General features: G+C 63.3%; 1 protein-coding gene across 1 annotated transcript in view; it reads left to right on the top strand.

The window, feature by feature from the left end:
- Nucleotides 1-15,911, top strand: part of CROCC2 (ciliary rootlet coiled-coil, rootletin family member 2) — a 59,478-nt gene extending 43,567 nt beyond the window's left edge. Inside the window, 19 exon segments of the mRNA XM_057746525.1 lie at nucleotides 729-862; nucleotides 1,144-1,269; nucleotides 2,998-3,050; nucleotides 3,225-3,366; nucleotides 5,358-5,535; nucleotides 7,420-7,502; nucleotides 7,612-7,823; nucleotides 8,526-8,636; nucleotides 8,874-9,431; nucleotides 9,572-9,728; nucleotides 10,369-10,475; nucleotides 11,908-12,057; nucleotides 12,217-12,460; nucleotides 13,224-13,697; nucleotides 14,581-14,663; nucleotides 15,000-15,072; nucleotides 15,074-15,157; nucleotides 15,477-15,532; nucleotides 15,632-15,911. Of these exon segments, the coding sequence (XP_057602508.1) occupies nucleotides 729-862; nucleotides 1,144-1,269; nucleotides 2,998-3,050; nucleotides 3,225-3,366; nucleotides 5,358-5,535; nucleotides 7,420-7,502; nucleotides 7,612-7,823; nucleotides 8,526-8,636; nucleotides 8,874-9,431; nucleotides 9,572-9,728; nucleotides 10,369-10,475; nucleotides 11,908-12,057; nucleotides 12,217-12,460; nucleotides 13,224-13,697; nucleotides 14,581-14,663; nucleotides 15,000-15,072; nucleotides 15,074-15,157; nucleotides 15,477-15,532; nucleotides 15,632-15,911 (3,305 nt within the window).
- Nucleotides 15,912-18,430: the final 2,519 nt, after the last annotated feature.

An 18,430-nucleotide genomic window follows, 5' to 3' on the forward strand; every position in this document is an offset into this window, starting at 1 on the left:
CCTGCCCTGGGCACTGCTGCGCGGGTCCCCCAGAGCCCAGCTCCTGGCACCACGCGTGTCCGGCCTGGGACTGTCCGGGCTTGGGCCAAGGGGCCAGCCCCCAAACCAGCGCACCCCGAGGTGCGCCCGGCACCTGGCAGCTGTAGGCCTGTCTCAGCCGTGGCTCCCCCATCACACGGGAGCAAAGTCCAGAGGCCACCAGGGCCCTCCCCGACGCGGCCCCCGGCTCCTCCACCACTCTGGCCTCCCGCTGTCCCACCTCTGGGCATCTGTACTGTGCCCGCCGCCTGGAGCCCTCTTCCCCCACCAGGTCCCTGCCACCTCCTCAGAGAGAGGCCCCTACCCTGCTGGTCACCCCACCGCGTTTCTGCCCGCCTTCCCCTACTGCTGGGTCTGCTCAGGAGGCAGGCCCGGGCCCGGCACGGAGTCCGCAGGAGGGACGTCTGGGAGCAAAGCCAGCAGGAGAGAGGATGGGTGGGGGAGGGACCTGGAGTCCAGGCACAGGGGTCTGGGACCCAGACCTGCCCCCGGGGCCTTGAGCTTCCAGGCAGGACAGGTAAAGCCGGGGACTCTCAGAGGGGAGCCTCTCCCGCCCCCGCCATCTAGATGCAGGTCACTTAAACTCACCGAGCCTCAGTTTCCCGGCCTGTGCAATGGGAGGGGGCCATCGCCATACAGCAGCTCCACAGACCTTAGGAGCCGGGCCAGCTGTCCCGCTTGCCCCGCAGGCCGGCGCCAGGCGGAGGGCGAGGTGAGCGGCGCACAGGCTGCGCAGGCCCTGCAGGAGGAGGCTCTCCGGAGGCTGGAGACGGAGTGCCTTGTGGGCGCGTGTGCAGCGGGCCAGGAGAAGCGGAGGCTCCAGGTGGGGGCACCTCACACCCCAGGATGGGGGGCGGGGGCCAGGGAGCAGGCTGAGGGGCTTCCAGGGGAGGGGGTCTCAGGTCCCTGTCGGCAGCAGCATGGGCTGGGCTGGAGCGGGCATCCCCCAGGGGCAGTGGCCCCCACGGAGCTCATCAGGGTGCTCCCAGCCCTTATCTTACAGACTGGGGACACTGAGTCCTGAGCAGGGAGGGACTTGGCCCCAGCGAGGGGCAGAGTCAGGGGCAGACCCCAGGCGTCCCAGGTCTGCACTTTCGGGGGCAGGCACAGGGTGACCCTGGCCTAGCCTCGGAGCTCTCCGAATGCGTGGGTCATATTTATGCCACCACGGGGCCGCATTTTCTCCAGCGACACTCAGACACAGAAGGAGGTGGCACAGGGCGGACTTGGGTAAGTGTCCTACGTGCTGGGCTTTGGGATGTGAAGGTGGCCACTGGGGTGACGTTCTCAGGTGAGGATCTGGGCCTGGGGTGGTGGCCAGGCCTGGATGGACGAGGGCTGGCCCCGACCCCCCTCACTGCACCCCACCCAGGCCCACACATCCAAGCAACTCTGGGGGTGTGCTAAGATCCCCTCAGCAGGACAGGGCCAGGGCACCGCTGCGTCTGGGCAGCTGGGGCTCCTGGAAGACCTCAGAGCTTGCAGAACAGCACACCTGGCTGAGGGGGCACAGGCCCCAGAGGCGGCCACCCCCAGGTGTCAGGGAATTGGGGCCCCCCGGCCCCACACTGGAAAGACGAGGCTGATGAGAACAGGAGAGTGGAGGGGCTGAGCAGGACACGGGCGCGGGTCCAGGCCATCCCCACTCCAAGCACCTGTTGAGGAGGGAACCCCAAATACGGGACTGGGAGGCATGGCCTTGCAGGTCCACAGAGCCGTGAGCCGGGCCAGGTCGGTAGGGCGCCAAGGGTGGCCGGCCAGGCAGGCCTCCCCCTCGGAGGACAGGTGCGGACACCAAGCCTGCGCTGCCTCGCTCCATGCAGGGCTCAGCCTGGAGCCTGGTGGTCCTCAGAGGCCAGGGGGCAGGGGCCTGGGTCCCCACTGGGCCAGGAGCCTCTGAGGAGGGGCGTCCTGCGGGCAGGGTGCAGAGAGCAGAGAAGGAGCTCAGCCTGGAAAACATTTGTGAGCTGAGAGGGGGTTTCTGTTTCAAGGGTCCTGATGGCTGCAGCTGCTGGGGAGGGGCTGGGAGTGCTGAGTGCCAGGGCCCACGGGCCTGGCTGGGGGCTTGTGAGATGCCCAGGGAGTGTGGGGTCTGAGAAAGCTGGGAGGCAGGTGTTTGCTGCATGCACGCTTGAAGACAGTGCTTCCTGTTTGCAGGTTACACATTTTGAAATATACGTAATAAATCAACCTTTGCATCATTCAGACTTTCCACCTTGATTCTATCTCCTAGATTTACAAAGCTAAGAATCTTGTATGGAATTTTCCCACTCCCATTTTTTTTTTTTTTTTTTTTTTTTGGCAACATCTTTTATTTCTAAGGGTCTCTAACTTCTGGGTTTCTCTGACCCACCCTCTCTGTCCACTGGCCTGGAGGCCTCCGAGCCCCGCGAGCGCCGTCTGTCTTCAACGCCACGCGTCCCGTCGCCGGTGCTGCCACCCCACCCCTGCCATCTCCTGACCTTGGCCTCTGCACGTCGCTCTGGATGTTTTTGGCCATAATTTCATCAGCCTGGTTTTGGTTTCAATCCTCCCTTTCCCAGGAGAATTTGTCCCACTTACAAGTTTTGTGGTCACTTGTGCTCTGCTCTTCTTCCACCACGTGCTGCTGTAAGGACTCTCACAGCTTCCTCTTTGTCCTCTTGCCACGGGGTCGTTTGCCCTCCCCGGGCCTCCAGCATCTCCATCCTGGAGCCATCCCTCACCCGTCTTCTGGTCACCTCTCGGGGGAGGGGTAGCGTTGCGACGGGTGAAGCACTTTTTCCCTGACCCGCAGTGTTAAGGGTGAGGGTGTTGTGTGTGTCCCCCGAGCTCAGGGGCCTCCGACCGCTGGGCCAGGACCGCTTGCTGGGCTGCAGGGCTTCTGCACCCGTGCCCTGGGGCACACAGAGGCCTTCCCTGCTCTGCTCTGGGGGGGTCCCCTCCCACAGACCTGCCCCCCCCCCGCTTTCTCCTCAGTGCCGGGCGGGGTCCCTGAAGAGCTGGGCCCTGAGTCTGAACCCCCCACCCGTGTCTGCCGAGCCAGGGGCCTTATGATCACAGCAGCCGCCACCGGGCACCCTCCTTCCCGATGGCAGGGCTGCAAGTCACCACGGCCGGCTGGCTTCACTCCACGTGTGAGCCCGTCCTCGCCCGCCCGCCCGCCCGCCTGCGGGGCTGCGCTCCCTCGAGCCTCCCATCCGCAGGGCCCGGGCCGTCCTCCTGAGGCCCCGGGAAGCGTCCCCTCTTGGCCATGGGACCGGGTCCCTTTCCCCGCTGCCTGCTGGAGGCGGACCTGGCCCGGCCTCCCCACAGGCTGCCCCCCGCCCCCCGCCGGCCTACGGGCGGGTGAGGGGCTAGGCCCACCCCTTGGATGAACGCGAGCCAATGAGCAGAGCCTTCATTAGGGCTGCAAATCCCTTTGCCAAGGAACCTCACATAATTGTGGGACAACATCGGGGCCAAGGTCACGGGCCATCGTACAAGGCTATCCTTCCCAGCTGGGTTCTGTTACACACGTCAGCTGACTTCTCACGAGCACAGGTGACTCTGAGTCAGGCTCACGTCCCCCTCTTCTGAGGCGGGCCTGTTTTTCCTTAGATTTCAGGCGGGTTGTTTGCCTTCTGACCTCAGCCTCAGACGCTGTCAGGAAAGGGGAGGCTGTTTCACGTTATTTGAACTGTTCCTTGCGGGTGGAGCCTACTCATCTTTGAAACTCTTTGCCTGCTCGTGGGAGCCCCTCCACGGCAGGGTCAAATCTACGCACAGTGTGTACAGGTTCTTTCCACTTCAGAAGCGTCTCTTCCCACCCCCGCCCCCGCCCCTTCCCTGCAACTCTCAGCAGCCCGCCCTGCTCTCTGGGCCCTGCCCTCCTGGCTGACCTTGAACTTCACCTTCTCATCACGGCTCCCACCAAGCCTGGGAGGACTTCGTGTCTCCGTGGGCGTAGCCCCTGTCCCCGCCTCTCCGTGGCGCTGGCGCTGGTGTTCTCACGGCAGGTGGTTTGCTCTCTGGCTCCGCCCGCCCTGGGCTCACCTTCTCAGGAATGTCAGTTACCATTTTCGGACATGATTCCCCTTTCCTGCGGTAACTCTGTTCTTTTTTCAACGCGCGACCCTCAGATCAGATTCCGTGGACTGATTGCTCTCCTGAACCAGGGTAGTGATTCTTTTTCCTTCCTTCAAGAAGGGGCTCTGGTCTTATTCCAAGTTGGGGTGCAGAGGAACCCATCAGGGCATCTCTGTCCAGATATTCCAGGCCCCAAGGAAAGGCCGAGGGGAAGGTTCCCAGGGGGGCAGCAGAGGCGGCACGGAGGCCCCGCCTGAATCTCCTGTTCCAGGAATAGGGAGGGCGAGGGCCCTGGCCTCGGGGCACAGCTGTGGGGGTGTCCCCAGGCCCCTCCCCGCTGGCACCGGCCTGCGCACAGCCTTTGTCCCTGGCGGCCTCCCCTCCACACCCCTCCAGCCCCCTCCCGCCCTGGCCTCTGAGGTTCCCACGTGGGGTCTGCACGGGGCGCAGAAGGCTCTTCTGGATGTTGTTCGCATCTTCTCTGCCCCTGTTCATTTTTCTGCTTGATCAAGTTTCTAGCAAAGTGTGTTCTAAAATCTATCTGTATTATGTCCAATTTTTCTAAGAATGCTGGCAATTATCAGTTCTCCTATTTTTAAGCCAGTTGGCTCCATCTGCTCTCCATCTCAAAGTCCCTGGTCTCCAGTTCTGAGGAAAGTTTTTCCCAATTTTTGTAACCTGTTGGCCATCGCAGTGGGTGCCCGGGAGGGGTTTCAGACACACCTAAGTCACCGGCGGCCCCGGGCACTCTCCACTCGCAGTGAACCCAGGCTGCAGCATTTCCAGCCGGGCAGGGGCTCAGGACACGTGGCCACACTGCCTGCTGCCCGCTGCCCACACAGCACCCAGGCCAGGTTGCCAGGCTGCCAGCGTGAGCTAGAGCGAGGCCTGCGTTTTACACAACATCTTTCACTCTCACAGACTGGATTTTTCCCCCATTTCACATAAGCCAATGTGTTTGTCAAGAGAAAGTTAATTAAAAACATATTTTTCTAATTAAATGGTAGGCTGTGCTATGCAAACAGTAAGATTCTTGTTTGAGAGCAAATCCCTCCCTGTTTCCAGGGCTACCCTGGGAATTCAATAGATCAACAGTGAAGAACCAAGCCCCAAGGTTAGGACACGTGCGAACACAGCCCCCGGGGGGCCTGCAGGCAGCCTGCGGCTGAGCCAGCGGAGGCGCTGCGGGGGGCCTGGCGCCCGCCCACTGGGAGAGGCCGCCCGAGGCTGTCCTCGGACCCGAGCCAGGTCACAGCCTCCGTGGCTCACAGGGGCTCCCGGCGGCCCTCCCGGTACCCAGACTTGCCACGTCTACCCGCTCCTCTCACGCCCTCGCACACCCTCCCCTCTTCTCCGGAGAGCTCGCCTCCAGGGCCCAGATCGGCTTTGGTCCGGGTTCTAGAAGCAAAGTGGGGAGCCGCTCGGCCTCCCGGGCACGCTGCGGCTGCGGTGGGCCCCTAAGGGTTGCTCAGGAGTGTCCATGTTCCTTTAGGGTGGTGTACGTCTCAGATTCTGTGTGTGTGAAGAGTATTTTATCTTCATAAAATGAATTCGTGAGCTTTCCATCTTTTTCTACACCTGGAATCATCTAAATAGCCTCAGAGTTAAGCTTTCTTGAAAGGTTGCATTGAACTCACCTGCGAACACTCTGCCCCTCCTGTCATCCTAAATGATACATTTTCATTCCCTCTCCCAGCTTTTCCCTTGCTGGGCTGTTTGAGTTTTCCACCTCTTCTGGGGTCAGTTTTTGACATTTGGAAGCCATCCATCTCAGCTTTAAATGTGTTGCCAGGGACACACGCTTCTATTTGTCAACCATCTTATTTACATGTGCAGTTAGGTCTTATTTATATCTGTAGTTAGATCTCTTTCTGTCCCTGATGTTGGAGATTTTTACTTGTCTCTCTTTAACTTGCCAATGGTTCATTTGTTTTATTGGTTTTTTCAAAGAATCAACTTTTATCTCTTTTCTCCTTTTTTTTTTCTTGGCTGCGTTGGGTCTTCATTGCTGTGCGTGGGCTTTCTATAGTTCTGGTGAGCCGGGGCTGCTCTTCGTTGTGGTACAGAGGCTTCTCATTGCAGTGGCTTCTCTTGTTGCAGAGCATGGGCTCGAGGCACACGGGCTTCAGTAGCTGCAGCACATGGGCTCAGTAGTTGCGGTGCATGGGCTCAGTAGTTGTGGCACGTGGGCTCAGTATTTGTGGAGCATGGGCTCAGTAGTTGTGGCACGGGGGCTCAGTTGTGGCACGTGGGCTCAGTAGTTGTGGCACGGGGGCTCAGTAGTTGTGGCACGGGGGCTCAGTAGTTGTGGCGCGTGGGCTCAGTAGTTGTGGCACATGGGCTCAGTAGTTGTGGAGCGTGGGCTCAGTAGTTGTGGCACATGGGCTTAGTTGCTCCCCGGCATGCTCTTCCTGGAGCAGGGATCGACCCCGTGTCCCCTGCACTGGCAGGTGGATTCTCACCCACTGCGCCTGCAGGGAAGCCCCTCTTTTCTCCTTTTTGTGTAGTTTATTCATTTCAGCTTTTATCCCTAACACCCTCTTTTTTTATTGTTATAATATTTCTGATTTTTTCAATTGCATAAGTGAGGTATTTATGTTTGGGCTTACTCTTTCAATAGTAAAAGCATTCAGTGTTATCATGCTTTCCCTCATTGTGGTTTGGTATGTGGCCCCACAGGTTTTTAATATGACTTCTTTTCCTTTTTCCCAATTTTCTCAGCGTTTCCATTTTTATTTCTTCTCTAACTCAAAGGTTATTTAGAAGAATAATTAAATGATCGTCCCTCTTCTTGTTGCCGTGTCTCACCTCCCTGGAGAGGGGCTGGCTCTGGGGCAGCTACAATCTTCTGATCAGCTTCTGGGTGGATCTTTGTGTATGTTCCCGGTTTGTCGGTTGTTTGTTTGCTGTTGGTTGTTTGCTTTCTTGGTTCGGTTTTGTCTATTTGTTTGTGGTATGTTTGGAGGGAAACTGGCCAAGCTGATTGCAAAGTTTACAGGGAAGAATAGATGTTTGAGATTTTCCAAGGGAATTTTGAAATGGAAGAGTAAAACTGACGATAACCGTCGTGTGGTCAAAGCAGCAAGGGTTGGCACGAGGGTGGACAAAGAGTCAAGCAGGATAGGGCGGAGTCCGGAAGTTCCCAGCCATCGCTACCCAGCACTCCTGTCTGGGCCCCGGAGGCCCACTGGGTGCGGTGAGGGGCCTGCCCCGCCGACGTGTGAGCACGTCCCGGCACTAGTTCCGTCCTGTGAGGCTCGCGAGGCTCCCGCAGGGCAGGGCCAGGTGGCCACGCACTGCTGCCAGCACTCGCCCACACTGGGCAATTGCCAGGCGATGAACAAGTCGATCCATTGTCACCAGTGAATGACGAGGTTGAGGACTTGAACGCCAAGGGCCTGGAGGTTGGGCTGGAGGTTTGTGGCAGGCTCTGCTCTTGTACCGCAGGCAGGGTGTTGAATGTCACCTCCGTCTGCTGTGCTGGTGCTGAGGCCTTTCCAGCCTCTACAGACCCCCGCTTTCCAGCAGCCCCCGTACGGGGATGGGGTCCCCACAGTGCCCCCATCCGTCTCTCGGTCCCGACGAGAGCCCTGTGAGACTGCATCACACCCGCCCCCAGATGGGGAGCCCAGGCTGGGGGCCGGTCCACGGGCGCACCCACGGGAGCCGGCGGTCAAGCCTGGGCAGGAGGGCCGGGCTTCGTGCCCGCCTGCAGACGGACCCCACGCGGAGCACAGGTCTGTGGCACGTGTTGCCAGCCCCCGCCTCGTTCAGGATCGGGGCTCAGCACCAAAGCAACCCAGGAACGAGCTGACCCGGTGGGGCCACGGGGGGTGTCCATCAAGGGCGCGCCGTTCCGTTATTGCAGTTGATTTGAAGTCCCTAAAAGCTGAGTCACTGCCAGGGGGGCACATGCCTCACACGAGCGCGTTGGGGCCTCTTTAAAATACCGTGAAACATTTAAGCCATGTTTGAAGGAAACTCCTGCTTTTCTACTGGAAAATGTGTACATACAGAAAATTGTCATTTCCAACATTGCAAAGATGGGTGAAACCTCAATTTTATGTACCAGCATTGCTCTCCTTCCTTTCCTTTGTTAAAGTTCTAAACTGACAAACCAAAAAAAGTTCGTACAGGGCCACCCGCCTGTCCCGCCCTCACCCAGCCCGGGACAGGGGATGCCTTCTGAGCCACTCTGACCGCAGCAGAGAACCCGCCTTGGCCGACACCGTGCCAACAAGGCTTGCTTCTGGGCCCCCCTCCCCCACTCTGTGGTTACATCAGAAACGGCCTGGTCGGTGCGCACGGCACTCGACCTGTTCTTGCTTCTTCACATCCGAGCCACTGTGCGTGGTCTGGGCAGGTGCCGGGGGCCGTGGCCACCCCTGGAGCACACCTCCGGCCGTGCTTCCCGGACGGCCTGCGTCTCCCTCTGCCAGGAGCCACCGGACATGCTGCTCCAGGCAGGCCCTGGACGAGAGCAGGAGGCAAAGCCAGGGCCTGCCCAGAGGGGCGCTGCTGGAGAAGCAGGTTGCCCGCCTGCAGCGCAGGTGCGGCTGGCCAAGGGCCACGGGAGCCCCTGCAGCCCGTGAGGGGCCCCAGGAACCCCTTTGAGGAATCGGTCCCTTGGTGTGCAGGGAGGTCCAGGGAGATGCTGGAGCGAAGTGTGAGGCCTGGAGCCACCCAGAGGGGTCCGATCCCCAGCAGACAGAGGGAAGCCGAGGCAGGAGGGGCACACAGGGAGTCAGAGCCCCGAGGCCGCCCCCGGGCTTCCTGCTCCACGGCAGGCGCCCCTACGATAGAGGCTGGACTGTGGACACGCAGCTCCGGGGGAAAGACTCAGCCGCAGGCCTGAGCGCCCGGCCCACGCGCGGCCTCTGCCCGGCCCAGGTGCTCCGCCGGCGGCGGCGCAGGGAGCAGGCGGCGGGCACAACGCGCGGAGAGGTGCGTCCTGCGGGAGGAGAGGCCGCGCCGCGCCCCGGGGCGGCCCGCCTGCAGGGGGAGCTGGCGGTGCGCCGGGCTCCGCTGGGTGGTCCCCAGAAGAGGGGCGGGTGGAAGGGTGGTCCCTGGAGGGGTGGGGATGGCGGGGGAGAGGGGAGTGCCCTGACGGCGTCAGAGGAGGCCGGGGGCGGCCGTCAGGGCAGGGGCTGTCAGCCGGGAGGCGAGGGCTTGGATGGGCTTCTGTGTCTCGACCTGGCAGTGCGGATGACGCCTGCCCTGGGCCTGTCCGCCCGCCTCCAAGCGCGGGGTCAGCCTGGCGCTGGCAGCTCGCCCCGCGGACCGCCACACCCCTCTGGCGGTGTTACCCCGACTCTACCCCTGCTCTCCTCAGGGAGGGACGGCAGGTCACTGCAAACTGCCAGCGTTGTCCCCAGTGTCTGAGCGCCCGTCCTGTCTGGAGCTGTGTGGCCCTGGCACTGCCCACCGCTGGAGCCCGGGTTCCCTGTCTGTGGTGGAGATAGCCTGGGCTCAGGGTGCCCTGCAGATGGGGGCCCGTGCACAGAGGCCAGGAGGAGCGCCTGAAGCCCAGTCTCGTCACCCCGCAGACCCAGAGCAGGGGCTGGAGTGCAGGACAGGGAACCAACCGAAGAGGCGAACGCGCGCGGACGGAACAGGACACGGGCCAGCCCAGAGATGGGCAGGTGGGATGAGAAAGGCAGGGAGGCCCAGGGGCCCGCTGGCCAGTGGTTGTGACAGCTGAACTGTCCCCAGACATGAATGGACCACCTCCACGTATGAAACAGGTCAAAGTGGAAGCATTTGGGTTGACATCAGGAGTCAGGGTCACCAGAACGTCTTCCTGGGGCCCAGGTTAACTAACGCGGAAGCCGAGGCCTAGAGAAAGGAAAGGGCCCCCTTGGAAGCAGTCGGAATGCCACCCAGGCCCCAGCCCCAGCCGCGGCTCCGGCACCCACGCGGCAGGCCTGCTGCGCAGGGGCCTCCCGGGTCACATCACCTGAGAGGCAGCTCCCTTGACCTCGAAGGGCTGCCCTGCCGGCTGGAACAAGGAGGGACCCAGCTGACCCGGCGGAGCGGGTGCCCGCACAGCACCCCCAGGGGTGGGCAGGACAGGGGCTCCAGAGGAGGGAGAACCGGCCAGCGGGCAGCAGACCGACAGCCTGCACTGGGCTGTCAGCCAGGCACCCGAGGCACCCGGCCCTTCGGGCTCAGTGTCTGAAAGTGGGGAAGGCAGGAGTCCTGGACCCCAGAGCAGGGCAGCCTTCCCAAGGTCTCTCCGGGGCGAGGGTATGGTTGTGTCCTGCTGCCCTGGCGGCCTGGCAGGTTGTGGGCAGGAGGCTGTGTGAGCGCACCTGGGCAGAGGTCTTGCTGCCTGTCCCGGGTGCTGAGGAAGAGGAGCGCAGGGACCCGGCCCTGCCGGCTCAGCACAGGTGACCGGGTACCACGGCTGTCCCTCCCGCCGCGCGCTGGCCCTGGGCAGAGGTTTGGGAGGGGCTGCCAGCCTGGGCTCAGCTGTGCGAAGGGAACCAGGCCGAGAAGGGAGGCTTCGTCCCTCACGGCTGGTCCGGGCGGCGTGTCCAGCCAAGGCCTCTCGGGGCGGGCAGAGGGTCCGTGTCACGTGCTCAGCCCGCGGATTTGCAGGCCCAGCGGGTCCCTGAGCTTGTCACTGTGTTGTCTGCCTGCCAGGCCCTGCGCAGAATGGCTGCGGGGCTTGTTCTGGGCAGGAGGGCCCAGGCTTGGCCTCAGCGGTGCACAGTCATGGCTGCTGGTACGAGTGACAAGGTGACAGTGCCCAGGGCTCTCGGACTCAGGAGGACAAAGATGCCAGGGGGGCGTGTGGACGTCAACAGGAGTGAAAAGGACCAGCTCAGGGCTGGAGAGAAAGTGGAGGCCGCCGGCCACAGCAGGGGCGGGAGAGGGCGGTTTCATTGTGCGTCGCCAGCAAAGTGCAGAGCCAGGGGCAGCGGGGTCCCCGCAGGGGCTGACAAGGAGGGCGGGCTCCAGAGCAGACTGGCCGCGGCACCCTGAGGGGGGACTGTGAGGCCCTGCTGGGCCAGGGGCTGCGGGCCTGGAGCCTCCAGGAGAGCATCCGCCCTGGTCACCTCTCCCCAAGCACGCGTGGACCCCTGTCCCAGGCAGGCCCCGGCCACCAGGCGCGCACTGTCCGGCGGAGGTGGGCTGGGGACAGGAGGGTTTTCCAGAAAGAAATGGCCGGGCCAGTGGGGTGGCTGTGGGAGGCAGGGACCCTGGGGACAGAACTGGGGTCAGGACGGAGGCCCGGAGGCCAGCAAATCAGGACGGTCACTGAAAGCCAGTGGCCAGCTTGTCCACACAAGACCACCTGCCCTCCCACAAAGAAGCGCTGGCCAGCCGGGCACGGTCGGCAGGACCCTGCCCCTCCTCCCGAAGGGCAGGCCCAGTGCTGAGCTGGGGGAGCCCGGGGCTCCTGTGGCCGCACGGGGTGGGCGCCTGCGGGGCTGGGGGGCCGAGATGGCACTGCCCCGGGCAGCAGGGCCAGCCGTGGGCCCCTGGGGCCCGGATGGGGGCGGGGAGGGACCGCTAATGAGTTCCAGGCGGTCAGCTGTGAGGGGCCCGAAAGCCCATAAACCCTTTATTGGTGTCTCAGGAGGGGAAACCCGGATGCGGCCGTTTATTTATTTTGGATTTCACTTTTCTCTTCTCTTTTTAACATGCACGTCCGGGAGTGTAACTGGATTTTTAAAGAAACAGAACTTCCTTTTTCAGTGGAGGGGACCCTTTGATTTTCCTCAGTCCTGGAGGAAAAAGAATCCCTTCCCTTTGCCACACTCTGGCCACCGCTCCCCGTCACTTTGCCCTCAAGACCGATCCGCCCTGTCCCAGGCCCCCCGAGAGACCAGGCCCTGACCAGCCCGAGGTCGCGGGGCAGGTCGAGAGGGCTCAGAAGCGGGGATCGGCCTGGGCCTCCAGCGGCGGGGGCTGCCCTCTGACCACTGCCCTGCCCGGCCCAGAGCCAGGGACGTGGAGGGTCTGGTTTGGGGCCCAGGTTCTGATCCCACCCCAGCAGCTGACAGGCCGGGCCCCGCCCTGAATGTCAATTCCTCTCTCCAAAGGGACCATCCCCAAGGGGACAGAAGGAGTCCCCAAACCGTCCCACCAGAAGTGTTTCATGGGTCACCTCTTTCCCCCCAGCTCTTCACCCCCGGCCCCCTCCCCGCCCTGTGCCAGGCGTGGCGGGCGTGGGGGCCAGGAAGGGGCTCTTCTCCAGCAGCGGGCAGTTCCGAGGAAGGCGGACTGTGGGGACGGGGACACAGAGGACACAGGCTGGTTGGGACTCGGTCGGGGAGTGGTCCGGGCCTGTGAGCAGACTGGAGGTGCCGCAGTGCAGCACGTAGAGGCTCCCCGAGGCTGGGCGCAGCGCTGCGGGGGCCTGGAGGTAGGCCCAGGACACCACCAGGAGACGCAGCCAGTCCCAAGCAGGACAGCGACATGACCGGTGGTCCTCCCTTGCTTTCACACCAGCCCCACACGCTGGATGGCCCGGGGCACTGGGTGTCCTGGCCCAGGGAGTGCCCTCCCCCGACCCAACCAGCTCTCGGGATGCAGAGCCCTTCCCGGGGGCACCCCACGTGCTCCTCAGGGGGAAGCTGGCCTGAGCCCACACCTCTGCCAGACCCAAGCAGGTCCTGCTCTTGCAGACAGAGCTGAGGAGGGAGGGGGGCAAAGTGGGGGCGGGGGCTGAGGAGGCACCACCGGACCACCCCCTGAGCCACCTGCACTAGTAAGTGGACAGGGCCCAGCCATGCCCCATGTACCCCAGTGTCCGGAGTGGGCCAGGGCCCAGGGGTGTCCAGGTGGGTGTGGGTCCCAAGAAGGGTGGGCAAAGTGCCTCTGTCTCATGTGCGTGTGCTTGGACACACACACACACACACACACACACACACACACACACACACAGGATGAGAAGGGTGACCTGGACCACTCTTCCTACGCAGAACAGGTGCAGAGACACAGCCCCAGACAACAAGGGGTCCACCAGGGTGACACCTGAGGTCTCAGGGGACCATGAGCCAGCGCGTGGACCAGAAGAGGGAGGCGTGTGGGAAGCATGAGGCGGGCAGGCAGGCAGGCGCAGGGGCTGCCGCCACGTACTTGGGGGTGTCTCCCCTCCCGCCACTGGAGAGACCCTCTGTCACCAGACAAAGAATCGGCAGGCGGGGGCAGAGGCGGGAGTCAGCCTGGGCCGCCTGTGGGACCCCCCTCGTCCAGCCGAGTGGGAACTGGGTTGCCATGGAAACAAGTGTGAGGCCCACCGGCAGCTGGTGGGTGGGGCTCCAGCCCAGACAAGGCCCGGGGCCCAGGGTGCTGGCCTGCACACTCCCGGCCAGGCCCTGGGCCCCAGCAGAGGGCCCCTGGGGAGGGCCGGACCCTTACCCCCGGACTCCAAGCAGCCCTGGGCAGGCAGACTGCAGCGAGGTGCCCGGGTCCCCCAGGTCCACGTGGAGGAGCTGGAGCAGGCCCACGCCCAGCGGCTCCGGGAGCTGGCCACTCAGCACCGGCGAGACCTGGCGGCCGAGGCCAGGCGGCGGCACAGGGCCCAAGCGCAGGCCGCACAGGCCCTGGCGTCCCGAGACAGGGCCCACCGGCAGCGGGTGAAGTTGCTGCAGGAGCAGGTGGGTGGGGACCCGCCACACCGGGGGGGGGGGTGCGGGGGGGGGCCCTGCACCCGCCTGGCCCAAGCCCGAGGTCCTCCAGCAGCGCTACTGCCCGGTGGGCTCCGGAGCACTCCCAGGGACCCCCACAAGGCCCTCGGTCACTCCCACACCTCCCTGAGGGGTGGAGAGGATTCTGGGGTGGGTCGCCACCCTCCCCATGCCACCGTCACCCCCCCATAAAGAGGAGTGAGGACAGTGCCCAGGCCAGAGGTCACTGGGTGTGACGTGTCCAGATAGAGCCTGGCACACAGCAGTCCTCGTGGCGGTGGCCCCTGCAGCGTCCTGAGAGCTGGGGACGGGGGCAGCCTGTGGGGGGACGGGCTGGTGACAAAGCGGGACAGAGCTGTGAGCGTGTACCTGTGCCCCCCACACACGCGTGCACACGTGCACACGCACACACCCCGACCAGCGCGGCCCCATGGGCTCCAAGCTCTCAGATGCCAAGTTGCTGCTCGGTCAGAACCCTCATGGCACAGATGAGGGAACGGGGGCCCGGAGACAGAACGCGACGGCCCTTGTCATCCTGAGTTAGTGTCTCCGACCCTCCAAGCCACGCCTGCTCAATTTATAAGCCGAGGAGCATTATTTCCTCAGCATTCTGCGTGTGCTCGTGGCTGGGTGGGAGGGTGGCAGTCACCGCGGTCCCCAGGACCCCGTGGGTGAGCGACCCTGATCAGAGGCGGGGCCCTGAACACCCCATCTGGCCGCTGGTGAGTCTGTCTGTGTGTCTGGACGTCGCTCCACGCCTCCGCCCCCCTCGGGGGCCGTGCACCGTGGCCGCCCAGGCCTTCCGGTCACGGGGCCGCCGGCCTGCCCGCCTGAGCTGCGGCGCCGTCCCCAGGTGGCCGGCCTGAAGGAGCAGCTGGACCAGGAAGCGCGACGGCGGCATCGAGCCCGCCTCGGCCAGGCCTTCCGGGCCAAGACGTGAGCCCGGCTGCCGACGCCCAGGGGGCCCGGCCGCCCCAGCCCCGACCAGCAGGGGACGCGGGGGCGAGCTCCAGGGGCACCGGGCGAGGGAAGCCACCACCCGGCCCGGGGGTGCTCCCCACCACGGAGCTCCCCCGGGCCCCGGGCCCCCCGCTGGCGTGGACCCCGCTGCGGCCGCGGCTCCCCGACGCGCCCTTCCCCGGCCGCACGGAGCCTCCCCGCAGCCCGCGTCGGACCTGGCACCGCTGCGGAAATGCTGACCCGGCCAGACCCCGGCGGCCAGGCTCCAGCAGGCCAGCTTCCGCAGCCGCGGGCTGCATTCCGTGCCCTCAGCTCTGTAAACACGGGGAAACACGTGGAGAACATTTCCACCGACTGGAGCCAAAAACAGAATGTCCTGCGAGGCCCAGCCACCACATCCCCGAGCCCAGAGGAGGCAGGACCTCCACATCCAGGACCTGCAGGGCCGTCACGGTGGCAGGTGGCTGGAAGTGACTCAGAGCCCAGTCCCCGTGACTTACTGGCCGTGAGAGGCCTCGGGGTGTAAAAGTTAAAGTTGTTAGAGAACCACCCACTTTCCCAGCCTATAAACGCTGGGAAAATTCCTGCGGGAATCCAGCCCCGGTTGCCATGGAGACCGAGGCAGCCATCTTAGGCCTGGTTCACCTGTTAGCATTTTCTCCCTTCTCCCCGATGCACACTGGTCAGAGGGATCTGTTTCCTCTCCAGACGGCCTCTTGTGTTTTGTAAGTGACTTGTTTACCACATCTGTGGGGCACCAGCCCGCGCAGTAAATTCCTGCATTCGCAGGTGCTGGCCGTGCCCCCCGCCCTTCACAAGCACCTCCTTCCTCCGGGACTCACGGGGTGAGAAGGGCCAAAGCTCACGGAGCCCACCCGTCCCAGTCGTGGTCCAGCCCTTACAACAGGCTGTTCTGTCAGACCCTCCTTTCTGATTGAACTTAGGAACGGAGTTGCCACATGTTGTAACTGTACAAAAAATAGGCTTCGTTCTGCCTGCCGGCTCTGCCTGGTGATTGGAGGCTGTGCTGAGCAGGATTCTGAAGGTCAGCCCAGGCTTCAAGGGGAGAGCGTGGTGACCCCTGACAGCGCTGCTCAGGGCAAAGGAGGCATGCGTGGCGGTGTTCGCGCCCAGACGTTCACCCACTTGCAGGGGCTGCTCAGAGCACACAGCAACGCAGGGGTCCCCCTGCCGCCGGAGTGCGTCGTACCCACGGGCGGGTAGGGCCATGAGACACATGCGACGTCCCATACCCAGGGCCTGGCATCTGGTAGACGCGTCCCTTCCCTTCCTCCCTGACCAGGCAACCCAGTGGGCAGCTTTCTTGTGGAGAAAGGACCTGAGGGGTGGTAGGTGGGGAGGAAGGACCGGAGCTGCAGAGCGGAGTCTGTGTCAACGCGTTCCTCTCTGTGGTGGCCACGGGCATCTCGGTGTCACACCTCTGAGACTGGAGCTCCCGGCACCAGAGGATATACTTAGTAAATGCGCGTGGATGAAAGAGGACTACATCCCAGATGCGAAACGGGTCAGAAAGATTTCTCAGCATTGAAATGAGAGCCACCCCCTATGCGAGCAACGTTCTCACTGGGGATTTCCAGACCCTCCTTGCCCGGGCTGCTCCCGGGAGACGTAACATTTTTATATTTCAATAAAAGTTCAGTCAGTGTAGGAGACACTATTTTTACTTGTTCAACACAAAGCTGTATCGTTAGGCAAAAGGATTTATCTGATGGAAATAAATTGGTGTTTTCTTAAACATTTCCCAGGATGAGCGTGGGGTTTCTGTGTGAGCGTCGCCCCTGCCCACGTGTGGACGGCTGTGTACCCTGAACGAGGGCCCCGCATCTCTGCCTCAGTGAACCAGCCGCGCCAAGGCCCCACCGTCCTCACGGTGCAGCAACCACCCCGGGTGGGCCTCCCCAGGAGCCGCGCCCTAGCTGCCCCTCCAGGCCCTGTGACCTCCCGACCTCCTTCCCGGAGCAGGTAGGGGGTCTCCCTGGAGTCTCACCTACCTGAAAGCCCCAGCGCTGGAGGAGGGAGGAGGGAGGAGGGAGGAGGGAGAGTGGGAGGGGCTGCAGCCAGCCAGCCTCCCCCGCCCCAGCCCGTGGAGACCAGCCGGCCAGGCCAGGTTTGGTGGGGGGGACCTTTCCCACCTTGGCCAGCATGGGGTCCTGGGGCGTCCTGAGGTCGGCTCTGGGGCCCCCCATCTAAACTGCACACACACGCAGGCCCTAAATTAAAATGTCACAGGCCTGTTGGGGAGTCTCGGGTTTCCTGGCCGCAGAACACGAGCCTGCTGGATAAAACGACTTTGGTTTTGATAAATGTGGACTTTCTGTGGCCAAGACAAAGGCACCCTTGAGTCCGGAGGGGAACCTGAAACAGCACATTGCTGAAAAGTATTTCCTGATGATATTTTTAGCACCTGGAAAAAAATTTTTTTTCTCTTTTTTGCCTGTGGAGGTGTGTGTGTGTGTGTGTGTGTGTGAAGAAATGTAATGCCCAGCACAGCGGGGCCTCCTGTTAACCCCCAGTCTCCCAAATGGGACTGCGAGTGGCCCAGGCTGAGGGCCACGGAGGGTCAGCGGGCCTGTGCCTGGGAAAGCACAGCCTCACTGGGACCGAGACCCACAGGCGCCGGCTCTCGGGGCGGGGCCTGGGCCTGAGCATCTCACAAAGTGCCCGGGGCATTCCCTGGAGTGGGGGGCTGGGATCCCTTCTGAGGCCACGCCCTCCCACTGTGCCTGGCAAGACCGTCCTTCCCTGGGCGCCTCAGCTGAGCACCGCTGTGTGCCCGGGCCTGGGCCCCGGGCAGCCCTGCCCCCTGCAGGCCCCCAGGTGGGCCCAGAACTTAGCCTGGACGTGAGCCTTCCCTAGGGTCCCCCGAGGCACGTGCTCAGGAGGAGGTCAGCGGTGCCCTGGAGGGACAGCCTCTGCCTGGGCGGCCTGCCCAGAGGAGGCACGTGCCGCGGGGGGAGGTTGGGGTGCGGCGCTCACCCCTGCAGGAGGCGGGCCGGCCTGGGAGGGTCCGAGGCCAGCCCGGACAACCCCCCCCCACGCACCTGAGGAAACACACAGGAGAGGGCTTTCCCCTGGGCCCCAAACCCACCGCACAGGTGGCAGAGGGCTGCCGGGTGCCCACAGAAAACCCACACATGGAAAAGCACGTCCTTCTGGGCTCCCACCAAGGTGACCGGCCTCCTGGCAGCGCCGCCCTCCGGGCTGCACTGTGTGTCCTGACCCCGCCGGGCCTTTGCCAGGAGCCTCAGGAGGGAGCCTCCCTGTCCAAGGAGAGCAAGGCGACCGCACCCCTCCTCCGACCTTGGCCGTGACCGCTGTGCTGCTGCCTGGCTCTGGGCTTCCCCTCACCTCCCCACGCAGCAGCTGCGCCAGCGGGGTGCCAGGAAGAGGTTCAAGCACATTCCTGTGTGTGTGTGTGTGTGTGTGTGTGTGTGTGTACACGCCTTCCCCCCCGCCCCCCGGGCTCCCACTGAGAGCCTGCGAAATTGGGAATCTGTTCCCAGTGCAGACCCTGCAATTAGATGTCCTCTCCGACTTTCTCCCTCCAAAGATGGGAGGCCTTGACCTTTCTCATCCTTTGTTTCTTGGAACCAGGGTTGTCCTGCTGGCCTGGGGGTCTGCAAGCCAGGAGCCTGGGTCAGGGCCAGCCCTCCCACAGCTGAGCAGGGTGGGACTAGGGCAGTCATTCTTGGCGTGGTGCCAGTGCAGGGTTGGCCCGGACA

Source organism: Hippopotamus amphibius, chromosome 8 (assembly GCF_030028045.1).
Source record: "Hippopotamus amphibius kiboko isolate mHipAmp2 chromosome 8, mHipAmp2.hap2, whole genome shotgun sequence".
Lineage (NCBI taxonomy): Eukaryota > Metazoa > Chordata > Mammalia > Artiodactyla > Hippopotamidae > Hippopotamus > Hippopotamus amphibius.